This window comes from Carettochelys insculpta, chromosome 6 (assembly GCF_033958435.1).
Source record: "Carettochelys insculpta isolate YL-2023 chromosome 6, ASM3395843v1, whole genome shotgun sequence".
Classification (NCBI taxonomy): Eukaryota; Metazoa; Chordata; order Testudines; family Carettochelyidae; genus Carettochelys; species Carettochelys insculpta.
Window position 1 is genome coordinate 112,438,957 of NC_134142.1, and position 23,932 is coordinate 112,462,888.

At 44.8% G+C, this 23,932-nt stretch overlaps 1 protein-coding gene across 4 annotated transcripts in view; it reads left to right on the top strand.

Moving 5' to 3' along the window:
• Positions 1-23,932, top strand: part of CHID1 (chitinase domain containing 1) — a 241,715-nt gene that overhangs the window by 25,990 nt on the left and 191,793 nt on the right. For all 4 annotated transcript variants that reach the window (XM_074995994.1, XM_074995996.1, XM_074995993.1 and 1 more), the window contains exon 7: positions 658-719. In XM_074995994.1, the coding sequence (XP_074852095.1) occupies positions 658-719 (62 nt within the window). The remainder of the gene's footprint in view (positions 1-657; positions 720-23,932) is intronic.

A 23,932-nucleotide genomic window follows, 5' to 3' on the forward strand; every position in this document is an offset into this window, starting at 1 on the left:
TTTTAAGTTTGGAATGTTGATCTCTGCTGGCAGGAGCTCATCAGTTACAGAAATTACACACATCTATGTAAGTATGTCCAGATACTTTCACAGCACTAAATTTATAGCACGTAGCAGACTGCGATGTTAGAAATGGCACTAGTGATTTGATTCTGATCTTGTGTGTTAACTAACTTATATAACCCTGTGCGGAATTGTTTATAGGTTTTTAAAGTAATTTCTGTGGGGGGACCTGGCTGCATGCCCCAGAAGGGGTGGGGCCAAGGACAGATAGCCCTAAGTGCAATGTGGAGCATGGTGGTAGACCCTCCCCTCTGCCCTCAGAAGCCATGTGGAGTGGCAGAGTGACAGTCCTGTGACATTTCAAGGGGGCCCTATGCAGTTGTCCTCCTGGCCCTCTCCACTGGTGAGCCTGAGTTTCTGCTTTGTTAATGGCCATTTTCTTATTTCTACATAGTGTATCTTGTATGCAGTATGTGAACCTATTCTTTGTTCTACATATACAAACTAATGTGATTGGGTGGGTGGAGAGGGGACTGTGATACCTGTTTACAGAGACAGGTTACCAGTTAACTTATTAACCTCTATGGTATTAGTATAACACTATGACAGTGAAGCTTTCTAACTTACACTGAACTGTTTCCAATTCACTTTTAGGAAGAAAATTTTGATGGATATGTAGTTGAAGTGTGGAGTCAGCTGGGAAATCAAAAGCAATCGTAAGTGAGAATTTAGGATGCAATGTTTGGAAACACTCATCTTTTTAAAAAGAAGTATAAAAGCTCTTTTAATTATGGTAGTTCATATAGATTCATATATTATGTTTGCATTGTTGGAGTTCAGGATTTGTGTACCTATAAAATATAACTTGTGCCTCTTTGAACTGAATGTGAGTAACCTTCCAGACAGTTAAGAGTTAGGGATTTTAAATGGTTAACTGTTAAGCATGAGGCTTACTGGTGTGCTTGCTGATTAACTGACCATTTGCAGTGAACCCTGGCAGTGGCCAGTCATGCTGGACTGGAGCAGTCCTGGCCTTGGAGGGCCCAGTGGTCCTGGCAGTGGGATCCTGTGTCTGCAGCAGAGTGGGCAGCAGGAGCTGAGACAAAACAGTTAACTGGAAGCGTTCTTGTTTAACTGGTTAACCGATTTAACTTCCTTAGTAGGAGCCTCTGCAGAGGAATTAGGAGGTGTTGTTGCAGCACATGTACGCTCACCTGGTTGTTTGGGTTAGATGAGCTTGCTAAAAATAGCAGGATAGCTGTAATGGCACAGGCTGTGGCATGGGCCAGAAGCCTGTGTTTGTACCCAGTGTCTTGTGTCACCCGATTGCTGTGAGAATCTACCCGTTCCTTGTGACCCCAGTTAAGGTTGCCCTTTTGTTTCCTCAGAATGGAAACAATGAAAAGCAAAGAAACTGCAAGTTAAGTCAGTTGAACCCAGTCCTGGTATTCTTCAAGCATTCACCCATTGTTATGAAACTTTCATACCACACTAATGACCCTTCAAACTTTACTTCAGTTCAGCAGTAAATCCCCATGTGCACAAAATGGATTAACATTGCAGAGTATGACATGGAATCAAATATGCACGTGTTTTGTTGACTAACATATTAACAGATCCAAGTTAATGGGGGAAACTTGGAAATAGGGAACACTTGTAAGAATTCCCCAAAAATCTTAGCTGGGCAAAGATTTAAAAAAAAAAACCACCTCTGAAAGCATCCTGTGCAAATTTACTTAATCTTTATTACAAAATTGATAAACTCACTTCTCCTTTGAAGACTTTTTGTATTTAATTTGGAGACTGACTTCACTAGAGCAGCATTTTAGTCTTTTAAATCTCAACACAACCTTAACTTGGGATTCTTCTTCGAGTGGTCCCCATGGGTGCTCCACAATAGGTGTCGGGCTCGCCTGGCGCCGCAGATCGGACTTCTTCTAGCAGTTTCTATTGGATTGCGCATGCGCTGATGCGCACCGCTCCCTTGCACGCCCCCGGCCATGTGCACGATCCGGTCCCCGCCAGTTCCTTCTCAACCGCCATCGGCTGCAGACGAAATCTGCTCTGGCTAAAGCCAGACACAGATAAGATAGTTGTTTTTACGTGTAGTTTGTTTGTTTTTGTCACTATCAAAAAAAAAAAAAAGACAGCAGAAAGAAGAGGAACGAAGGAGAGAGGGGCAGACAAGAAAGCTAGTTAAGCCGTCCGCTGCCCCGCAGGCCGGTGAATGTTATTTTGGGTTAGAAAGCACTGATTAGTGGCTAAGAACCCTATTAACAGTAAAGACTCACTGTGATGGCCTCTTCGGGGTTTAAGAAGTGTGAGTCATGCCGCGAGGCTATGCCAGCCTCCGATGGGCATAGTGAATGCATTCACTGCCTGGGAGAGTCACATGTTACCCAGAAGTGTTCCCACTGCACTAAGCTTACAGCCAGGGCCAGGAAAGACAGAGAGATGAGGCTCAAAATGATCTTGTTTGATAAGGCTGTCCAGCCGGAACCGCCAGAGAAGCCTCACGCAGAAGGGCCCTCTGGGTTGCATAAAAGGAAGGCAGCCTCTTTGACCCCCTCAGTGCAGAAGAGGAGGAAATTCTCCCCGGCTCGATCCTTGCCGGGGGCCCAGCGGGCAGGACGAGTGGAACGCAGAGCCCCCAGCCGTGAGCTCATGAAAGCAGCAGCGCAGCGGTGCACGTGGCAGAGGCTGAGCCTCCAATTACACAACAGGCGGCACGGAAGGCGCCGCGAGCGCCAGCGAGGCAAGCGCTGGAATCGGCGGCGCTGACGCATGCGGCACCGGCCCCCGCGGTGCCGACGGCGCAGGGGCACCCGGCACGGAGCCTATCAGCGCCGGAGGAAGCTACCCGCGCGGCACCGCCGCTGACTGTGCCGAGCGTGGCACCGACAACGGGGCCGACATCCCTGGCACAGGAAGGGGCGGTGCCCACCCTGCAGGGGAGGGTTAAGGCAAAAACAAAAACTTGGCACCTCAGTCCATCTCCAGGCAGGGCCGCACTGACCTTATCTCCTAGCCCCCCCCCGAGATACACACGCCGCACCGACGGGCTGTAACTCCACCGTCTTATTTAGGGCCTCCCTCTCCATTCCTCCAACCAATTTCGCCGTGGCTTGGGCCACCTTCACCATTTCTGGGCATGGATCCCCTTGAGTACTATCACAAACTAGCCTCACCACTATCTATGTCGTCGTGGAGGTCCTGCTCTCCCAGACGTCATGGGTACACTCCCCGATCGTGGTCCAGGTCTCCATCACCGGGCCCTTGCCCATGCTGCTATGGTCGTCCTCATCATGCTGAACACAGACACCGCAGGTCTAGATCCAAGGGCAGGTCCTACCCTGCTACTCCTCAATACTCCTGTGTACACTCTTGCTCTGGGATGGGAACACAGTTGTCTCAGGGGGAATTAGGTCCAGAATCCCGAGACTTCCCTTCACAGTCCTCCAGGGAGCAAGTATATCACCAAACTCGGGAGCCAGAGGATTTGAGGGAGGTGTACCCCAGTGGTTCCTCCTCATCCTCCCCAGATGAGGCCATGGCCTCCGGGGATGTTTCCCCCCCCGGATGACCTTAAACAATTCCAGGAGCGGTTCAAAAGAGTAGCATTCACGCAGGACATTCAAATAGCAGAGGTGCAGGAGAAGCATAAACTCCTGAAAAATTTGAGACCCCCAGCTTCATCTAAAATGGCTATCCTGCTGGACGAAGCCATTATCTAGTCAGCCACTAACATATGGCAGACCCCGGCCTCTATTCCGCCTACAAACAAGAGAGCGGATAAGAAGTACTTCGTCCCAGCCAAGGGCATGGAGTTCCTCTTTAGTCACCTGCAGCCCAATTCTTTGGTAGTCGAATCGTCCCAGCAGAGGTCGAAGACGTCTCAGTACAAGTCGGGGCGGGGGGCGGGTCGGATACAGATGCTAAGAAGCTAGAGCTGTTTGGCAGGAAGGTATATTCCTCCTCTGCCCTATTATTGAGAGTGGCAAATTACGCGGCACATCTATCAAACCACAACTTTGACAATTACTCTAGACTTCCTCCCCTCATGGATTCACTCCCGGAGGACAAGAAGCCGGTGTTAAAGGCGATTGTCCAGAGGGCTATGCGGCGTCACAGACGGGAGCCCAGATTGCTCTGGACGTGGCAGACACAGCGGCATGTTCAACAGCTGCAGCAGTGGTAATGCGTAGGGAATCCTGGCTCCAGACGTCTGGTATCCCCAGGGACCTGCAGGTGAAGATCGTGGATCTTCCCTTTGATAAGCAAAAGCTGTTTGCGGACTTAACCGATTCGGTCCTCAAACCATTCCACTCCCAATGGCAAAAAATCACCACAGACAAATGGATGCTAGAAATTATAGCCACGGGTTACACGATCCCTTTCCAGTCACTTCCACCAACGAAGCCTCCCGCCAGGCTTCATCTCAGAGATGCTGCCCACGAGGCGAGGCTCAGGCAGGAGGTAGATCACCTCATGTTCATAGGGGCGGTGGAAAGAGTGCCGGAACAATTCCGAGGGAAAGGTTTTTATTCACGCTACTTCCTGACAGAGAAGAAAACAGGAGGCTGGAGGCCGATCTTGGATCTACGGGGCCTCAACCGTTACTTGCGCAAGCAACGCTTTCGGTTGATCACAGTTGCCTCCATACTTACGGCACTGGACGATGGAGACTGGTTTGCAGCCCTCCACTTACAAGATGCTTACTTTCATATAACAATCCACCCAGCACACAGACGCTTCCTCCGCTTCATGGTCGGCAGGGAACATTTCCAGTACAGGGTTCTTCCGTTCGGCCTATCCTCGGCACCCAGAGTCTTTACCAAAACCCTGGCAGTGGTATCAGCCTACCTGCACAGACGGGGGTGTTTATTTTCCCATATCTGGATGGCTGTCTGCTGAAAGGGGCCTCAAAGGCAGAGGTCTGAGGCATGATACGCATCACCGCGAACACATTTACCTCGCTAGGCCTAGTTATCAACCTCGCAAAGTCAAAGACCGAACCCACACAAGATAGAGAGTTCATAGGGGAACGCATAAACTCTATCACAGCAAGAGTATACCTGCCCGACGCCCGCTTCCGCGCCATCAACTCCCTGGTGCAAGTCATGACGTACAGCCCCACGGTGCCAGTCCTAACGTGCCTGCAGCTGTTGGGGCACATGGCGACAGCGAAGTTTGTGGTACAGAATGCCAGGTTACACATGCGAAGCCTGCAGCATTGGCTGGTGAGTGTTTACAAACCGGCATCTCACACTGTCCACAGGGTAGTGTCGCCCACGATGGAGGTGCGCAGATCCCTAGCGTGGTGGGAAAATCCCAAGAATCTGTTAGTGCGGGTGCCTTTTCACCAACCACAAATTTCTATCTTTCTTACTACCGATGCCTCCCACATAGGATGGGGAGTGCACATTGGCAGCAAGGTGACGCAAAGGCTATGGTCCCCTGCGGAACAGACACTGCACATAAACATACTGGAGCTCAGAGCAGTGTTCAACGCATGTAGACATTTTCGAGATTACCTGCATGGCAAAGTAGTCAGGATCAATACCGACAATACCTCCACTATGTTCTACATCAATCGACAAGGAGGGGCACGATCCCGTGCATTATGTGCGGAAGCAGTCCGATTGTGGAACTGGTGCATCGGCAACAACATAACGTTGAAAGCCTCGTACTTGCCGGGCGCTCACAATGTGAAGGCAGATCAGCTGAGCAGGCGCTTCGCACTCACGCACAAATGGCAGATCCACTCTGACCTGCTACGGCGCATATTTCATACATGGTGGTTTCCCCAAGTCAATTTGTTTGCCACCCAGTACAACAAGAAGTGTCCCCAGTACTGCTCCAGAGCAGGTATAGGGCGGGGGTCCCTGGGGGACGCATTCATGATTTCATGGAAGGGCCCTCTACTCTACGCGTTTCCCCCCACAACGCTTATCCACAAGGTTCTGCAGAAAGCCAGAAGGGAGAGAGCTCGCATGATACTCATAGTCCCAACTTGGGACCGGCAACAATGGTTTCCCTTGCTTCTGTGCATGTCGGATCATCCACCACTTCCCCTACCGGTGGCGCCGGACTTACTCACGCAGGCTCAGGGGTCCATAGTGCACCCGCACCCTCAGGGTCTGCGCCTACAAGCATGGTTAATCCATGGCTCAGCGCCTCCCTTGTTGTACGGAGGGAGTACAAGAAGTCCTGGAGTGTAGCCGAAGGACCTCCACCAGGAGGACTTATGAACAGAAATGGACTCGATTTACAGCCTGGTGCTCCGCCAAGCAGTTAGCTCCCCTTGACGTTCCTATAACTGTGATACTAGAATACCTATTGGACCTCAAACGAGATGGGCTTTCTCTGTCCTCACTAAAGGTCCACCTCGCTGCTATATCAGCTTTTCGGCATACAGAGGAAGGGCCCACTGTATTCGCCCACCCTATCGTCACAAGGTTCTTGAAGGGGCTGGTAAACCTTTACCCCCCTCGAAAACCGCTTCCGCCGTCGTGGAGTTTGGACTTGGTGCTCAGCACACTATTGGGACCACCCTTCGAATCATTAGCCGTGGTACCCCTCCGACTCCTTACGATGAAAACAACCTCCTTGCGATTACGTCAGCCCGCAGGGTGAGTGAGCTCGCAGCAGTGATGGCAACGCTGCCCTGCACAGTATTCTCAAAGGAGACGGTAACCTTACGGTTACACCCAGCCTTCGTTCCAAAAGTTTCCTTGGAGTTCCATCTTAATGAACCAATAGTTTTACCCTCATTTTACCCGAAGCCTCACAGCTCCAGCAAGGAGGCGCGCGTACATCTCTTAGACGTGAGAAGGGCATTGGCCTTTTACATAGACAGAACTAAGTCCTTCCGGAAAACGGACAGGCTTCTGGTGTCTCTCGCTCCCAGGTCAAAAGGGGAAGGCCTCTCTTCACAGGGAATTTCAATGTCCTGTATAAAAATGTGCTACGAACTTTGAAAGACCCCTTTGATGGCCCCCCCTAGGGCTCACTCCACCAGGGCGGTGGCGGCGGCAACAGCCTTCTTCAAGGGCATTGCGTTAAAAGACATCTGTAGAGTGGCGACCTGGTCATCCTACGACACCTTCGCCAAGCATTATGCCCTACATCGGGTATTCGAGGAGGATACCCGTCTGTCGACAGCAGTCCTCTCGGGGGCAAGCTGCACATGAATCGATTACCCATCTCCTTTACTTGGGTTACTGCTGGGTAGTCACCTATTGTGGAGCACCCACGGGGACCACTCGAAGAAGAAAGAGAAGTTACTCACCTGTAGTAACGATGGTTCTTCGAGATGTGTCCCCGTGGGTGCTCCACCACCCGCCCGTCCTCCCTGCTTCGGATCTCTGTCTGGTGTTTTTCAGGAGCATCCGAGGCGGTTGGTCGAGGCGGTTGGGGACCGGATCGCGCAGATGGCCAGGGGCGCGCAAGGGAGCGGCGCTCGTCGGCGCATGCGCGATCCAATAGAAACTGCTAGAAGAATTCCGATCTGCGGCGCCGGGCGAGCCCAACACCTATTGTGGAGCACCCATGGGGACACATCTCGAAGAACCATCGTTACTACAGGTGAGTAACTTCTCTTTTTGTAGTGAGAGGTTCACAGTGTGGATGTTGCTAGGGAAAGGTAACTTCCTTGGAACTAAAACTCTTAGTTATTGAATTAGTTAGGCTGGGTTAGAAGATGCTTGCTATCCAATGTGCTCAGAAGTCCTGACCTAATGTCAACTGCTTTTTATAATTGAGACAGCCCCGAGAGGGCTTTAATCTCCTTTCTGACAAATCGTGGAGCTCTGCATTACCTTGGCTACTCAGCGAATTCATAACCATGTTCCAAGGCAAATGCAAATATTCAGTAATTTAAAAAGTGAATGCCTAGGTTCTCAAAGAGAATTAGAAGTTAACCTTTTGGGATGCATTTGGATTTTCTTCAATTGAGTAACCAAATGCAGCACCTTACTTGGCAATCCTCTTAGTTGTTGAGAACCTTGCTAAAGGACTGCAAGACCTATATGAGAATAGAGCTCCACTGTCATAAGAACATAAGAATGGCCATACTGGGTCAGACCAAAGGTCCATCCAGCCCAGCATCCCATCTGCCGACGGTGGCCAATGCCAGGTGCCCCAGAGAAGGAGAACAGAAGACAATGATCAAGTGATTTATCTCCTGCCATCCATCTCCTGCCCTTGTTCTGATGGCTAGGGCACCATACTTTATGCCTGGCTAATAGCCATTTATGGACCTAACCTGCAAAAATTTATCAAGCTCTTTTTTAAACCCTAATAGAGTCCTGGCCTTCACAGCCTTCTCGGGCAAGGAGTTCCACAGGTTGACTGTGCGCTGTGTGAAGAAAAATTTCCTTTTATTAGTTTTGAACCTACTACCCATCAATTTCATTTGGTGTCCCCTAGTTCTTGTATTATGGGAAAAGGTAAATAATTTTTCTATATTCACTTTCTCCACACCATTCATGATTTTATATACCTCTATCATATCGCCCCTCAATCGCCTCTTTTCCAAACTGAAAAGTCCCAGTCTCTCTCGCCTCTCCCCATATGGGACCCGTTCCAAGCCCCTAATCATCTTAGTCGCCCTTTTCTGAACCTTTTCTAATGCCAATATATCTTTTTTGAGGTGAGGAGACCACATCTGCACGCAGTACTCAAGATGTGGGCGTACCATAGTTTTATATAGGGGAAGTATGATATCTTTTGTCTTATTATCGATCCCTTTTTTAATAATTCCTAACATCCTATTTGCCTTACTAACTGCCGCTGCACACTGCGTGGATGTCTTCAGAGAACTATCCACTATAACTCCAAGATCCCTTTCCTGATCTGTCGTAGCTAAATTGGACCCCATCATGTAGTACGTGTAATTTGGGTTATTTTTTCCAACATGCATTACCTTACACTTACCCACATTAAATTTCATTTGCCATTTTGCTGCCCAATCACTCAGTTTGCTGAGATCTTTTTGTAGTTCTTCACAATCTGTTTTGGTTTTGACTGTCCTGAACAACTTGGTGTCATCTGCAAACTTTGCCACCTCACTGCTTACCTCATTTTCTAGATCATTGATGAACAAGTTGAACAGGATCGGTCCCAGGACTGACCCCTGGGGAACACCACTAGTTACCCTCCTCCATTGTGAAAATTTACCATTTATTCCCACCCTTTGTTTTCTGTCTTTTAACCAATTCCCGATCCATGAAAGGATCTTTCCTCCTATCCCATGACCACCTAATTTACATAAAAGCCTTTGGTGTGGGACTGTGTCAAAGGCTTTCTGGAAATCTAGGTATATTATGTCCACTGGGTGCCCCTTGTCCGCATGTTTATTAACCCCTTCAAAGAATTCTAATAGATTAGTTAGACACGACTTCCCTCTGCAGAAACCACGCTGACTTTTGCCCAACAATTCGTGCTCTTCTACGTGCCTTGCAATTTTATTCTTTACTAGCGTTTCTACTAATTTGCCTGGTACTGATGTTAAACTTATCGGTCTATAATTGCCAGGGTCTCCTCTAGAGCCTTTTTTAAAAATGTCTTTCTAAATAGCACTGATATGGTGCAGTTAAGTGTTAAGCATTGTTTTCTGATCTGCATTATTTTAGTACATTCATCCCTCGTTAAATGAGTACTTTATTTACGAGTACTCGCTTAAACGAGGGACACATATACCTCTCTTAGTTCACTCAGCGAGTGACCTCCCCCCAGCTAATATGAGCCTGACTCCCTCCTGCGGTTCCAGCCCCCTCTACTCTGATCTCCTGTCGGCCCTGTACATACCAAACTGCCACACCCTGACACCCCCCCCACCCCCGAAACGTGGCATCCAGACCCCTCCACCTGCCCCGCAGCCTGATCTCCTGCCGGCCCCATGACCCCAAACCGCAGCAGCCTGAACCCCTCGCTGGCCCCGCAGCCTGACACGCCCCCCTGGCCCTGCAGCCGTAAACTGCGGCAGCCTGAACCCCCCCCATGACTCCAAATTGTGGCAGCCTTAACTCCCCCCCTGTCCCCCCACTGGCCCCGCACACCTAAATCGCCGCAGCCTGAACCCCCCCACCTGTCCGTCCATCCCCCCCATCCCCCTGCATGGACCAACCCGCCACCAGATTTTAACCCTCCCTCCCACTCATGCCCCAAACTGCCCCCAGCCTTTAACCCTCCCCAAACCCCTCACCCCAAGGTACACTTACTTTTCAAAAGCAGCACCACCTGCTGCCGTTCCTTCCCTGAGTTAGGAGCACTAGGAACCCTTCAGGGACTTTTACATGTATTTTAATGGTAATTTAGTGTCCCTCTTACAAGTTTTCACCTATGAGCAGAAAGTTGTTAACCTATTATGCTCGTATAGCAAGGGATGAGTGCAAATATGCATTGTTTAATCTGGATTGAATTAGACCTCTTGTGGGTGGTGGGTAAATATAGACTTGAAACATACACTAGTTGCTTTCTGTCTTTTTTAAGGCAGTAATTGGGGAGAATTTAACTGCAGAGTGGGCTAACTGATTGGGAGGGGCTGATTCAGAGAACTAGCCTCACAGTATTGTCTTAATTTGAGGTAAGGTAGTCTTCCAGGCATACAGGGAAAAGGAGGACAGTTTTAGTAGTAGCCTTGATAGTAACATTGATAACTTAGAGAGATAGCGGTGGTAGTCTGTAGATTCACAAATAACAAGTGGACCTGTAGCATTTTAGAGACTATCAGATTTATTAGGTCATGTGCTTTCATGGGTAAAAATCACTTACTAGATGAATGGAGTAGAAAAATAGAATCCAGGGCTTATGTAGTGAGGGGTGGGTGGAGGAATACTTAATTGCCCACCTAGCCAAGTAAAGAAACAGATTGACTGAGCCAGGTGTGTACCCAGAAGTTACCTACTTCATGATAGGCCCAACAAGGAAAATAACGGAAAACCACTAGTCATCACAGCCCCTGGGTTAAACCAGCAGCTGTACAATATACCACAGAAATATGAACCCGGGAACCTATCCCTGTCACAAACCCTGTTGCCAACTCTGTCCACGTATCTAATCAAGTGACACCATCACAGAACCTAATAATATAAACCACACCATCAGGGACTTATACACGTGCACATTCATTTCTGTGATAAATATGATCGTGTCCCAGCAATGCCACACTGCCACCCACTTTGGACAAACCGGTCAGTCTCTGCACCAAAAGACGAGTGGACACAAATCCAACATCAGGAACTGGAATACACACAAACTTATAAGGGAACAATGTAATCTCTCTGGACATTCAATAATGGATTTAAAAGCAGCCATTTTTCTACAAAAGAATTTTACCACAAGATTACAGAGGGAGACATCTGAATTGGAATTCACTTACAAATTTTACATATTTAACCTGGGCCTGAACAAAGATCTTAACTATCTTATACCTTACAAGGGCAATTTCCCCACCTTTGATATTCTCAGGTATGGGAGACATCCTACCTATTTTGCTTAACTGGTCCTATTAGTGACAGGTAATTCTTTTTTTTTTTCCTCTTCCTCCCCTCCTCCCCGTACTATATAAATATGAAGAAGTGGGTTTTACCCACGAAAGCTCATGACCTAATAAATGTGTTAGTCCCTAAGGTGCTATAGGACTGCTTGTTATTGATAACTTAGTATAGCTGCTATTTTGCCCATCAGTTAATTTCTCATGGTTGTGTAAACAGTGAGATTTACTTGATATTGTTTCTTTGAGTAGCTTTAACATCAACTACAGACAAATTTAAATGTTAACATGAACTGAAAAGGCTAAATTGCACACAATTAAATGTTACAGGGGAGTTGCTTGATAAACTACAGGGGGGAGAGTATATTTTACAGTAGGGTTGCAACATTCAGAACCCTCGCGAATGTTGATTTTCGTGAATACGGGGACCCCGGAGCCCTGGGGAAGCGGCAGCTGTTGGAGCTCCCTGCCTGGAACCGCGGGGAAGCTGCTGGCACTCTGGGCCTTGGAGCAGCAGCGGCTGCGGGCGTTCCAGTCCAGGAGCCCTCGGGAAGCAGTGCCTGCTGGCTGCCCCCCAGAGCCACAGGGAAGCAGCAGCTGCCGGCACTCCCCCCAGCCCTGGGGCAGTAGCATTTATGAATAATTGAATTTGCAAATGTTGCACTCACAAATGTTGGGACCTTACTTTATTGGGTATGCTTTCAAAATGAGGCCTGCTTGTGCTACATGCCTGTAAGATTTTTGGGTGACTTAGGGGGCTTAATTCTTAGAGTAAGTATAATATGACTTCGTGGTACACCTGCATCAGCTTTCCCACACTGATGTAATATATGTTATTCTTTTATTTCAGAGCAGTGGAAGTTCCTCAGAGTAGGAACAGAGCTCATTTGTTTGCTTTTTTATGAGGTGTTTTGAATTTTTGAAAATGACTGTTAACACACCTTTATGTATTTCTAATGCTTACCCATTTTTGCTAGCCTTGCTGGTCAAAAATCTTAAAATAGATCTCATTGATTTTGGCAAAGCTGTTAGAGTGAGCAGAGCTGATGGGCTGCAAGTCTGCTTCTCTGTGGAAAGAGTTGAACGTACAGCTTCAATAACAAGTTTCTAATGTACGCAAATTAGTGAGTTTGTGTTTTACAGTTCAGCTATTGGAGTGTGGCTCTCCTCTGTCAGATTTCTACTCAAAGCCCCTACTTGTAGCCTTTATTATGTAGCATTCCACTGCATTTTGCAGGGGCTCTTTAGTCTGTTTTTCATTAACCTTGCATGTGTACAGGAGCCATGAGAAGGTTTCTGTAATCTCTAGCCTTCTGAGGATACACTTGGTGCTACCTGTATGCTTCCCCAGCCCTGCGCTGGCAGTTGGAACAGCAGACCTTGAGCAAACCACCCAATGTGCACAAGATTCTTTATGGGACAAAGGCACTCAGCTGGATTTTTTGTCCATAAAGCATGATACTTGTGTCCCACAGACTCTACCAGACCACTCATATATACATACCTGTAACAATGGATGGAGCTTTCTACTGCCTCTTAGGTTAGCCAGAGACACTCCCTCTGAGATTCCATTTTGTATATCAGTATAAATAAGTATATTGGTCTCTGACGTAGTTCGTTAACAGCCTCTGACATTGTGGGTTACCACCCATCTCCTTGAACACCTCTGTTCATCACACTGTCATCCTAACTGTTAGGTGGAGTCTGAACGTTCCTGTTATCTTTAGTGAATGTGTTTGTGCCATGCTTGCCATAAGGTGTTCTGTACTATCTCTTGGAATGTGTTCACATGAGTGCTCTGTGCCTAGTACCTCTTAGGGATGACATTTGGTTTTTTGCAGTACAGATTGAACCCCTCTCTTCCGCACTCTCAGTACCCGACCAGTGCTGGACAAGAGAATTTGCCAGACCACAAGAGGTCAATATTGTCTAGCCCATTACCAAAATTGCTGCTGCTTACTGAGCTCTTAGAAGACGTTTATGGGGTAAATTACAGCCAAATAAGAGCACAGAACAAGGAGAGCCAGGACTGGTGGCTGTAAACAAACTTTATGGGACTGTGGGAAATTTGGTCACACCCATGATGTGTGATCATCTGACCTACTAAAATCATGCTGGATTACTGATGATGTTAGATGAGAGAGCTCTGGATTAAGGAGGTTCACCGTGTGTTAGCACGACTGTGTGAGCAGAGCCTGCTTCTAGCTTACAGCCTGATTTTGCTTTATATCAGCAAAGTTTTCATCACTACTTTAGCTCAGGCCTCTAACACATGGTCTTATGTCTCAGGCTCTCTTTCTACAACCACACCCTTCTCCAATTTAAGACCATAGGAACAGTTAAGAGGCACTACATTGTGGGGCCAATATCTTGATTTTTTATCTTGGGAGCTCAGGTCAGTATTTAGTGCCAGCATTGATTGGCAGTAATATATCTAAGGTCACTCTGCCTAGGTTTCGTGAAGTAGATGATTGTTTCACCTCTTTTGGGGCTCACAGACTTTCAGCAGCTTGATGGTTTTAGCCCTAACCTTCTGCTTACACAACTAAGCTAAAACAGTGCTCAGACAAGCTTGCTGTTGAATCAGTTTTTGTTTGTAGTGTCTTACTTTACTGTTGACTAATTCTGCCTTGAAGCACGAGGGTAAAATTCTGTACATTTATCATGCGTGTGGAGACCAAAAAAGTACAGGTTAGAGCTGCCCATGTCCTTGTTGGTTAGTCCACATAGTGGCAGTGTTGTAACATAATTCATACTGTACACCAACTGACTTGCAAGGGATTGTATTTCAGAAGTGAAAATGCATCAGAACATAGGGAGCGCTGAAGTTAGAATCTGGCACAAAAATGAATTGCTTTCCTGTAGAGATGCAGGTCCTTGACAGAACAGTAGTTACGTATGCTTTGAATAAAGGATCTATATTAATTCTGTTAAGCATTTAGTATAGGTTTCCCAATGATTCATCATTTTCCCTCAGGATAGGTTAGTTTACTTTCAGGAATCTGACCGTGAAGAATCTGTAAGGTCATACTAGTGTTCCTCATAACAATCAGCTTCTGCCAGCAGATTACTTCCCAAACTATCATGAGGCAAAACAACAAGGAGATCTGGTTTCTTTATGGGACTGGCACTTTTGCACTCTACTCTTAACCTCCTTATGTTGAAGTAAATTAGCCTGCTGACTTTATACTCTCTGCTGAGTATTATAGCCAAAAGTGACCATCAGGAACTGTGCAGGTGTGCCAAAACAAATGCAAAAGTGTGTAACAGCAGTTAACTGACCACAAGATCGTCTGAAAATACATAAAATTCATCATTCTGAATAAGGCATAAGGGTTGTGGAGCTGTAACTAAGATCACAACAGTTCTGAATCTAAATAAATGAACACTAGACTGCTAATGTAATAAATGACATAATTGGCTCTTGACATAATTAATCCTTCCAGTGGAGTGGTGTTATGTCAGCTTTAAGGAGGAAGCTGATTGTCTGTGGAAATGTCTTCAGTTTCCTAATACTATATCATAACAATATGAAAAACAGCTTGTAGACCATTCAGTTCTGCTCCTGCACAATGAAGGATTATCCCGTACAGTATATTGTGTATAAAACCCCTTAAGTGATACAGCTTGTCAGTTGTTGTGGTATGCTGTTTTACAGCCTAATATACTTTTTCTTAATATAATATTTTATTTATTTATTTATAAAATAACTTTTTCTTAATACAATATTTTCTTCCATTCTGTCTTTCCATTCCATTCCTCCTAGTTATGCCCTTACAGCATACTAAACTCTCTTCCTTCTGCTCCTACCATTTCAATATGCATAGACTTCCCTCCTCGCCTATTCAACCTCTTAGTACCCATTAACATTTTTAATAATCTTGCGGATTGACTAAGTCATAAATATATGGTGGAATGTGCATTCAGTAAGTGTTGTATCCATAACTAGTTATCCAATTTAGCAAAAATTTGTATCCCCCAAAATAGCATTTTTTCCAGTTTTAATTTTAACTCCAATCTTAAAGGTCATCAGAGTTCTAATAGTTCTCATGACCATGTATACAGGTACCTTACTAAAACTAATTAATGTCTGTGGCCACACTTGGCCAAAAGTTCGAAAGGGCCGTGCAAATATTCAGCGCCTCATTAGCATTAGGACACTTTCGGCCATGGCACTTCGAAAGTGCCGCTTTTGAATGCCCGCGGCTTGGCACGGCTACACGGGGGTCCTTTTCGAAAGAACCCTACACATTTCAAAATCCCCTTATTGCTCCCTTTCAAAGCACCGCGGCCAGAAAGGTCCTAATGCTAATGAGGCGCTGAATATTCAATTCAGTGCCTCATTAGTAATTGTCGAAATGGTCATTTGCATGGCCATTTCAAACTTTTGGCCAAATGTGGCCACAGCCATTGTGACAAAATCAGGTTGGACAAGCCCAAAAGGGTGATGGAATCAGGAGTGTTAGTCCTAGAATAATAAAGGCACTTTCCCCTACAAGATGAGAAGAGGTTACCTCCGATCAGACAAAACTATTCATATTTAGGACAATGATTTAAACACATAATTAGCCCTTGCTTCAGGCATGATGGATTAGTTGGTGCAAACAATGTCTTCCAGTAAGATTTTAGCTGAGCAAATATTCCAGGGAGAGAGAATTTCTTTATAGGTAATCTTAAATTTTGCCGCGATTAGTACAACTGTTATTGAGATGTACACTTTTTACGTGTCTGTGTGGTGGCACTCTAGGGATAAACCATGTAATGGTCCTGAATAAGTGTCCCTTGATGTTAGCTGCTTTTATGATTTGCCACTAGCAATGCGTGTAAGAGTGGATAGTATTGATAATACTGGTTTTTGTGTCTTCCTGTTCCATGTCAGGATCCTAGAACTCTTAAGTAATCTCGGGGATGTGGTGAGTCCAGTTTCAGAAATTATGGGATCTGTTTCTTTGGAGTTTGAATTTCAAGGATTAGGATATTTGACACCTGACACAATTCAAGTTCTTCTGTTTTCTCTCCCACAATTAATTGTTACAGGTTAAACCTCTCTTGTCTGGTATTTTCAGGACCTGACTGGGCTGAACAAGGGAATTTTCTGGGTGACGGGAGGTCAATATTGTCTACCGCATACCAACACTTTCACTGCTTACTGAGCTCTTTAAAGAGACTTAGGGATAAATAACAGCACAGAAGGGTGAGAGCCAGGGCTGGTGGCTGTAAACAAACTTCATGGGACCATGGGAAACTTGGTTATACCCATAAGTGGTCATCCAGCTAACTAAAATCATGCCAGATTACCGATGATGTCAGGTGAGAGCATTCCAGATTAGAGAGGTTCAACCTGAATTTAAAAAAGAAGCATGGGCCAGTAGACAAGGTTCTGAACCGATCATCTGAAATACTGTTGGCTCAGCCACTGAACTTGTGACCATTGACAGTTTCTTTCATCTCTTTGTTCCTCTGTTTTCCCTTTGGGTGTATCAGTACCAAAAAAAAAAAAAAAAAAGGCGAGCTCAAGTGCTTGCCATTTCCTTTGCTTAGAATCAATGCTTGCATGGCTTTTTGTCATGGGTACAAGGTGAACTTGGCTTTGGACCTCTTTAGTTCCTCTCAGGTGTACCCACTAAGTGACAAGCCTGATTTCTGCATCTCACTCCAGGAGAAAACATGTGATCCAACCACATTAAAGTGGATCTGCAGATGTCAGAACCCATCCCCTTTTCACAGCTGTGTTAATGTGATAGGCCCAGCTGCTTTTGTTCTGTGTGAGAATACGCTGTCACTGCAGAGACCTGTGATTAGTGATATTGGTTATAATGACTCAAAAGCAACATAATCAACAAACAAAGTAAATGTTATTCATTTATTAATTCACTCAAAGGTACAAAGTATTCAGAGAAAAAAAAAGATAAAGGCAGACTTCTTCTGGAACACTGTAATCTGCCTTACATGCATTTACAAGTTTCTCTCAGCCCAGCTGAGCCCTATCTGTGGCTAGGAGAAACAAGCTGTCCTGTGTGTGTCCTTGGCAGCCTGTCAGCTCTCACTGAGGGTCTTGGACAGCCTTTCTTAGCTCACCAGAATCCCTGCACTTCTGTAGGCCTGAGGATTTGTGGTGGCTTAACATGCCCTTTGATCCCTTTTCCTAGCTTTGGTGAAAGTGCTGTGTCATTGGGGTTGCCTTCTCGTGGCTTTAAATTTAGCTGTTCAGTCTGTGTGTGTTTGATCGTGTCTGAGCTGGGCCATTTTTATTACCTTCTCTTCTTAGTTCCCCTAAGAGGTCTTTTAGCTTTAACTTCATAGCAAATAACTTGCCATAAACACAGATGTGTCCACCATACTAATAAAATAAAAACAGGCATTTCCCATTTATGACTTTATATTTATTTCTGCAAACTTCTGTAAATGAAACTAAACCAAACGTTATCCCCTCATCAGTAAGAAAGGAAGAAGCGTGGACTTCTTCTGAATCTAAAAATAGCTATTTGTAAAAAGTTTTCAGTCTCCTTTTCTCTTCAATTAGTATTTTCAGTAGAGCAAGAATGTTGCTGGTACATTAGATTTCTGTTCCCACCAAGGCTAGAAATTCTGCCTGCCCAAGTCCCCCTTAAAGCATGTTTTCTATTTACTTCTTATAGAATGGGCTGAATATAGTCATCTTTAATTTATTTAAGAGAGCAGAAGGTTCATGTTGTCAGCACTGGCTAGAGCTGTAGCTGTTTGCACAGAGGCTCTGCCCCTGCTTAGCCTATTACAATCTTAAATCACTTCATTCAGTTCTGTGACTTTTACCCTTTGCCTGTGCATTCCAAGGCTTCTTTGGGTTTTAGTGTACAGTACTTTGAACCTTATTCTGTCTGAGAAACTTGAAGAGAATTGCATTTAAAGGGGCCCATTTTTATTATCCTGTGGAAAAGAAAGCATTGTTCTAACTGAAGCAGTTAAAGTAAATAAACTCAGACTTAAAAGGGAAAGATTGTACTGGTCTGCATTTGTCAGTTTGATATGCAAGCTGCCTCAGTTCAAGGGTACACTGCAAGGCCCAGTGTTTCCACAAATATCCATGTGATCTAATGTTAACAACATTCTTTCAATAGAATGTCCACCTGCTATTCATTTGTTACTTATGAATTTTCTTTTCCTTTTGGGTAGCTTCTTGTGGCAGCCACTTGATGCCTAGTCCCACCTTTGTGATGAGAACTACTAGAAACAATTAAAGATAGGGGAGGTTAGTAACCTCCTGTTCTTTTCAGACTACTACACAATAAGTGCGCCTGTTTCTGTTAATGAGTGGGATATTTTTACTCTGCATTTAGCCTTTCCCAGAATTCCATGGTACAATGGACAGATCTTCAGTCTAACATGAGGTTGTTTTGCTTCACAGAGAATGTGGAAGAAAACCTAGTTCTATGGTAACATTTTTCCATCAAGAGTGACTCCTAGTTGTAAGCTTTCTTTACATCCTTCAGCAACAGCAAAAGTTCCTTGGCAGACATGAAGCATAAAATGCCACAAGCCTCTCATCCTGTATCAGATAGCTTGAGAAACATAAGATAAGGACTGTTAAGACTGCAGAGTGGCATTCTTTTCTCTAGCCTTACTCCAGCATTTAGTTGCTTCAAGTGTCAGTGGATCAGATTCTCTTTCACTAATCGGGTATCTAAAAATTACTACATTGTTATTCTGTTCTTTCTCCCAAGGGTCCTGGATCACTTTGTTGTAGAGGTATGAATATATCTGTTCATTGTTAATACTAGAGAGCTGTTCCGTTTATCCCTGTCATTCAAGCAGGCATTTGCTGATAGGTGGCACTACCAGTTCATGGATGTTGTCTGGAAAAAATGCTTTTCTTATGTGCTACAGGAGTTTGGCTTCCTGCAGAAGATGACCTTCAGGCATCTGATTAATTGTTGGTAGGAGTAAAGGAAGAGAAACCTGTGCTGGCAGTTTCATCCTTCAGGTTTAATCTTGGAAGAATAATTATTAATCAAAGATTTGTTGTAATTCACTCCAGTTTCCTGGTATTAACTAGGGAATGAAAGGACAATTTCTTATTTAAGTAGACAGCTTTATTCTGTCCAATTTCTCAGACAGGCCATTCATTTGAGGGAATACTGACTACCAACCTTATAGAAAGGCTAAAGATAAAAACTTGCTGAATTTCAAAGGTTTGCATAAGTATAGAGAGAGGTGTAACAGGCTACTGATAGCATCGCTCATGGCAGACTTCAAATATGCTGAAGTGCGAAGACTGTGCATTAAGACAAATGGCCTATTCTAAGGTCAGTATCATTATGAACTGAAGTAATAAAGAAAAATCTCAAATGCCAAAGTGTGTGGACAGACACTTCAATTTTACTGGGGACAAATGGAGAGTTTGAAACTGGATGTTCAGAAAATTGACCTTCATTATGCTAGGGGTAATGGAAACCCTGGGAGAGCAGGAAAATGGTAGATCTTAATTGGTTCAAGAAAGATTCTTAAAACTGCTAATGCTTTAGAGGAATCTCTGAAGTAAATTTGACAAGGGTGAAATAGATCATAAATATTTAATGAAGTCTTTGCATGAAGACTGATTCTGTTCCCACTGTACTGTACCTCATCATAATTTTTAAACTGTGAGACAGTAGTTTTTCTTTCAAAATTGTCAGCGGTAATGTGGGAAAATATTGTTTTAAGACACTAAAGAAGACTATTGGGACACAGTAAAGTTTTTATTTATAGCATGCTATAAGTGGACATTCAACTATTGCTGTTTGGGGAAGAGGAGAGAGTGCACACCTGACTTAAACCATCTATCTTGGTTGACAAATGGGAATGTGCCTAAAAGAAGTCTTTAAGCGTTATTCATTAATCCTGTCTTATTCAGCATAAAGCTCTCATGGGCTAGAGAGATGGCTTGTCAAGTTACTGGGCAAGTTTGTAAATCCTGCTCTTTGCACAGGAAGCAGCAAGACTTTTGCTGTTACTTTCCTTCCCGACTTGCCATAAGCCAAAAAGGAAATTTTGATACGTTCAGTCAAGCAGTAACAAGCCAAGTCACTTGAGTCCCTGAGACGATCTGACATTCTGAGGAAATTGGCAGTGGCATTACTCAGGCTTTTTATATGAAGAGGCGACATAGGGTTGTGACACAAGAGTGAGAAAGCCCTGAATTTTAATCCTGTTTTTCGTCAGTGATCTGTCATGTGGAAGGGGTGGGTAGGAGGCTGCGTGTGCTTGGAACACTATTGTACCATGATTCTTCACTAAAAATAACTAGCACGTAGATTGCTCGAACATGTTGTAGGGATCAACGTTCAGGTAAAACTCTGAACCTGGAGAAGCTAAATGATGATTTTTAATCAAGATTTTCTAGAATATGCTCTAGGAATGATTTTGGGGAAGGTCTATGGCCTGTGTCTGACAGGAGGTCAGACTTGATCACAGTTGTTTCATTCTGACCTTATAATTCATGAATATATGAAAAATGAACATGGTTTTAAAAGTAATTTTTTTTTCTCATCTGAAATGGTAAATGAAAATAATCACTTGGTTACTGCAAGCTGTCACTCCAGACCAGAGTTAATTTTGTTTGGGTGCCTTAACTACCTTTCTTAATTTAACATGTTTGGATTTATTTTAGTGTAACCTTAATTCTGAATTTCTTGGGCTTGTAATTTGCCCCAAGTAAAACATTATAATATCCTGCAGTGTTTGCCCTTTACTTACTCCTACAAACTTGCAGCTGTGACTACATGTTAATGTAGTTTTATTGGGAGTTATTAGGTGTGGTGGAGGGTATTTTGCCAGCATTTGTAACCTAAATTCATAACTCAGTTCTGGCTAGTGTTCCGGTTGCTGACTGTAAACTAGCAGCAGTGATTTAGACCAGTTTTTAACATGTACTGGGCCAGGAGGCTTTGACTTTCCCTCACAGATCGAGACCTAATCATGGTGCTTCATGCCTTTCCTATTTGAAATCTGAATTTTACTGCAAGGCACTCTGCAGGGGTTTACCCTGCAACATCCATTTGGAAATGGAAACTGAAAGCACATAACTCAAGGATTTAAATAGGGAGCAAGGTACTGATTTTGCAATAAATGATCTGGGACTTCCTTGCCTGATAAATCAACTCTTCCCTGTACCACATTGCATCAGTTTTTAGCTGTTCTAGACAGGGTGGACTGATTTAAATCAGCAAGAAAAAAATCATGGATTTAAATCAAGTTTCCCACTGATACCTCATATATTTCTTAAACAATGCTGCAAATCTGATCACTAAAACATGTCAATTTACAACCCAGTACAGCATTTTACAACATCTAAGAGAATATACTTTGGGTACTTATTTAAATATCTTGATTTATTTATTTAGGAAATAGAACATAATATTCATTATCTGTGTCAAGCTGCAGATGCAGCAGCAACACATTAGCAATGGTCAGAAATGAATTACACACACAAACATAATAGCACTTTTATTAAAGTGAATTTTAAATGTTACATAGATGTTTCTCATTTGCAGTTGCAGCAGCCTTCTGAGTTGCTGGCTGACAGCTGTCTGTAACCTTTTTTCTTAATTTTTACATTTTATTAACACTAATAGGCTACGTCTACACGTGCACGCTACATCAAAATAGCTTATTTCGATGTAGCGACATCGAAATAGTCTATTTCAATGAATAGCGTCTACACGTCCTCCAGGGCTGGCAACGTCGACGTTCAGCGTCGACGTGGGGCAGCACCACATCGAAATTGGCGCTGTGAGGGAACGTCTACACGCCAAAGTAGCACACATCGAAATAAGGGTGCCAGGAACAGCTGCAGACAGGGTCACAGGGCGAACTCAACAGCAAGCCGCTCCCTTAAAGGGCCCCTCCCAGCACACTTGCACTAAACAGCACAAGATCCACAGAGCCAACAACTAGTTGCAGACCCTGTGCATGCAGCATGGATCCCCAGCTGCAGCAGCAGCAGCCAGAAGCCCTGGGCTAAGGGCTGCTGCACATGGTGACCATAGAGCCCCGCAGGGGCTCGAGAGAGAGCGTCTCTCAACCCCTCAGCTGATGGCCGCCATGGAGGACCCCGCTATTTCGATGTTGCGGGACGCGGATCGTCTACACGTTCCCTACTTCAACGTTCAACGTCGAAGTAGGGCGCTATTCCCATCCCCTGATGGGGTTAGCGACTTCGACGTCTCGCCGCCTAACGTCGAAGTTAACTTCGAAATAGCGCCCAACACGTGTAGCCGTGACGGGCACTATTTCGAAGTTGGCGCCGCTACTTCGAAGTAGCATGCACGTGTAGACACGGCCATAGACAGTTCCTCAGAATACTAAATGTTTGGTTTCCTTAAAACTCCTACAGTTAGCTTTCATCTTCCCAGCTCCCACTGTCACTTTGATTCACATACTGAAACAGAAATACAAGTTTTTCTCCTTTTTTCAACTCCCAGTCAATTTCTTAGATTTGTGTGAATAATACCAAAGGATGAAACTATTCTGCCTGTGCTAGCAGAAGAAACCACTGCTGTGAAAAGTTGGCTTAGTCACTGAAGGAACTCTGTTTCACGGAGTATGGCTAAAGGTTCCTTCCAGTTCAGGGGTGCGACTTTGTTCAAAACACCATCAGTAGATATGAACTGGTTGTACGGTTTTGCTCCAGCCTTCAAATTTCTTATGAGTGGCATAACTGAAGAAAAAGTTTGAGATGCTCATACCATGACAGCAGCATCATCTTCAGAAATTAGGCATCTACCTTTTGCATGTGGAGTTGAGAATTTTCACTAGACAATGAGGTGGAGTCAGTGTTTGAGCCATTTGTTTCTTTACTGCCTGTAGTTTAACTTTCTGGTGAGGTTTTGTTTTACATCAATGTCTCTTGAAGTGCCTTCCTGATTTTGACAGCATCAGCAATGCAGGAACAATTTATCTGAAGTTGTTTAAAGGTAAGGATACTAGGCTTCAGTATGGCGAGAATATCCTTGACATTCCTCTTTAATTAGGGTGACCATACGTTCTGTATTGGGCATGACAGTTCCCTATTTTGGATGCCAAAAAGGCATCACTACTTATAAAAAAGGGGCTAATTGTCCCATATTTGTTCCCCCTCCCTACCACCAGATGACCTTTCCCTCACCAGCTGCGCAGTGCAGTTGCTGGCTAAGAGCATATACTGCCACCTCCCCAAGGCTTGGAGTTCTGGTCGCTTCCGAGGCTTGTGGAAGCTGGGAGGAGCGCACACACTGCTGCTGCTTCCCTCCTGACTCCCTGATGCATGGGACACATGGGGAGCTCAGCTGGGGAGAGCCCTCCCCATATTTCCCTGTCTGGTATTTGGGATAGAGTGGTATAGTCACCCTATCTTTAATTCAGTGTTAGATATTTTGAATGAGATACTTCCATCTATTTAATCACAGTTTTCTTCACAAAGTTTTATGAAAATAAGTC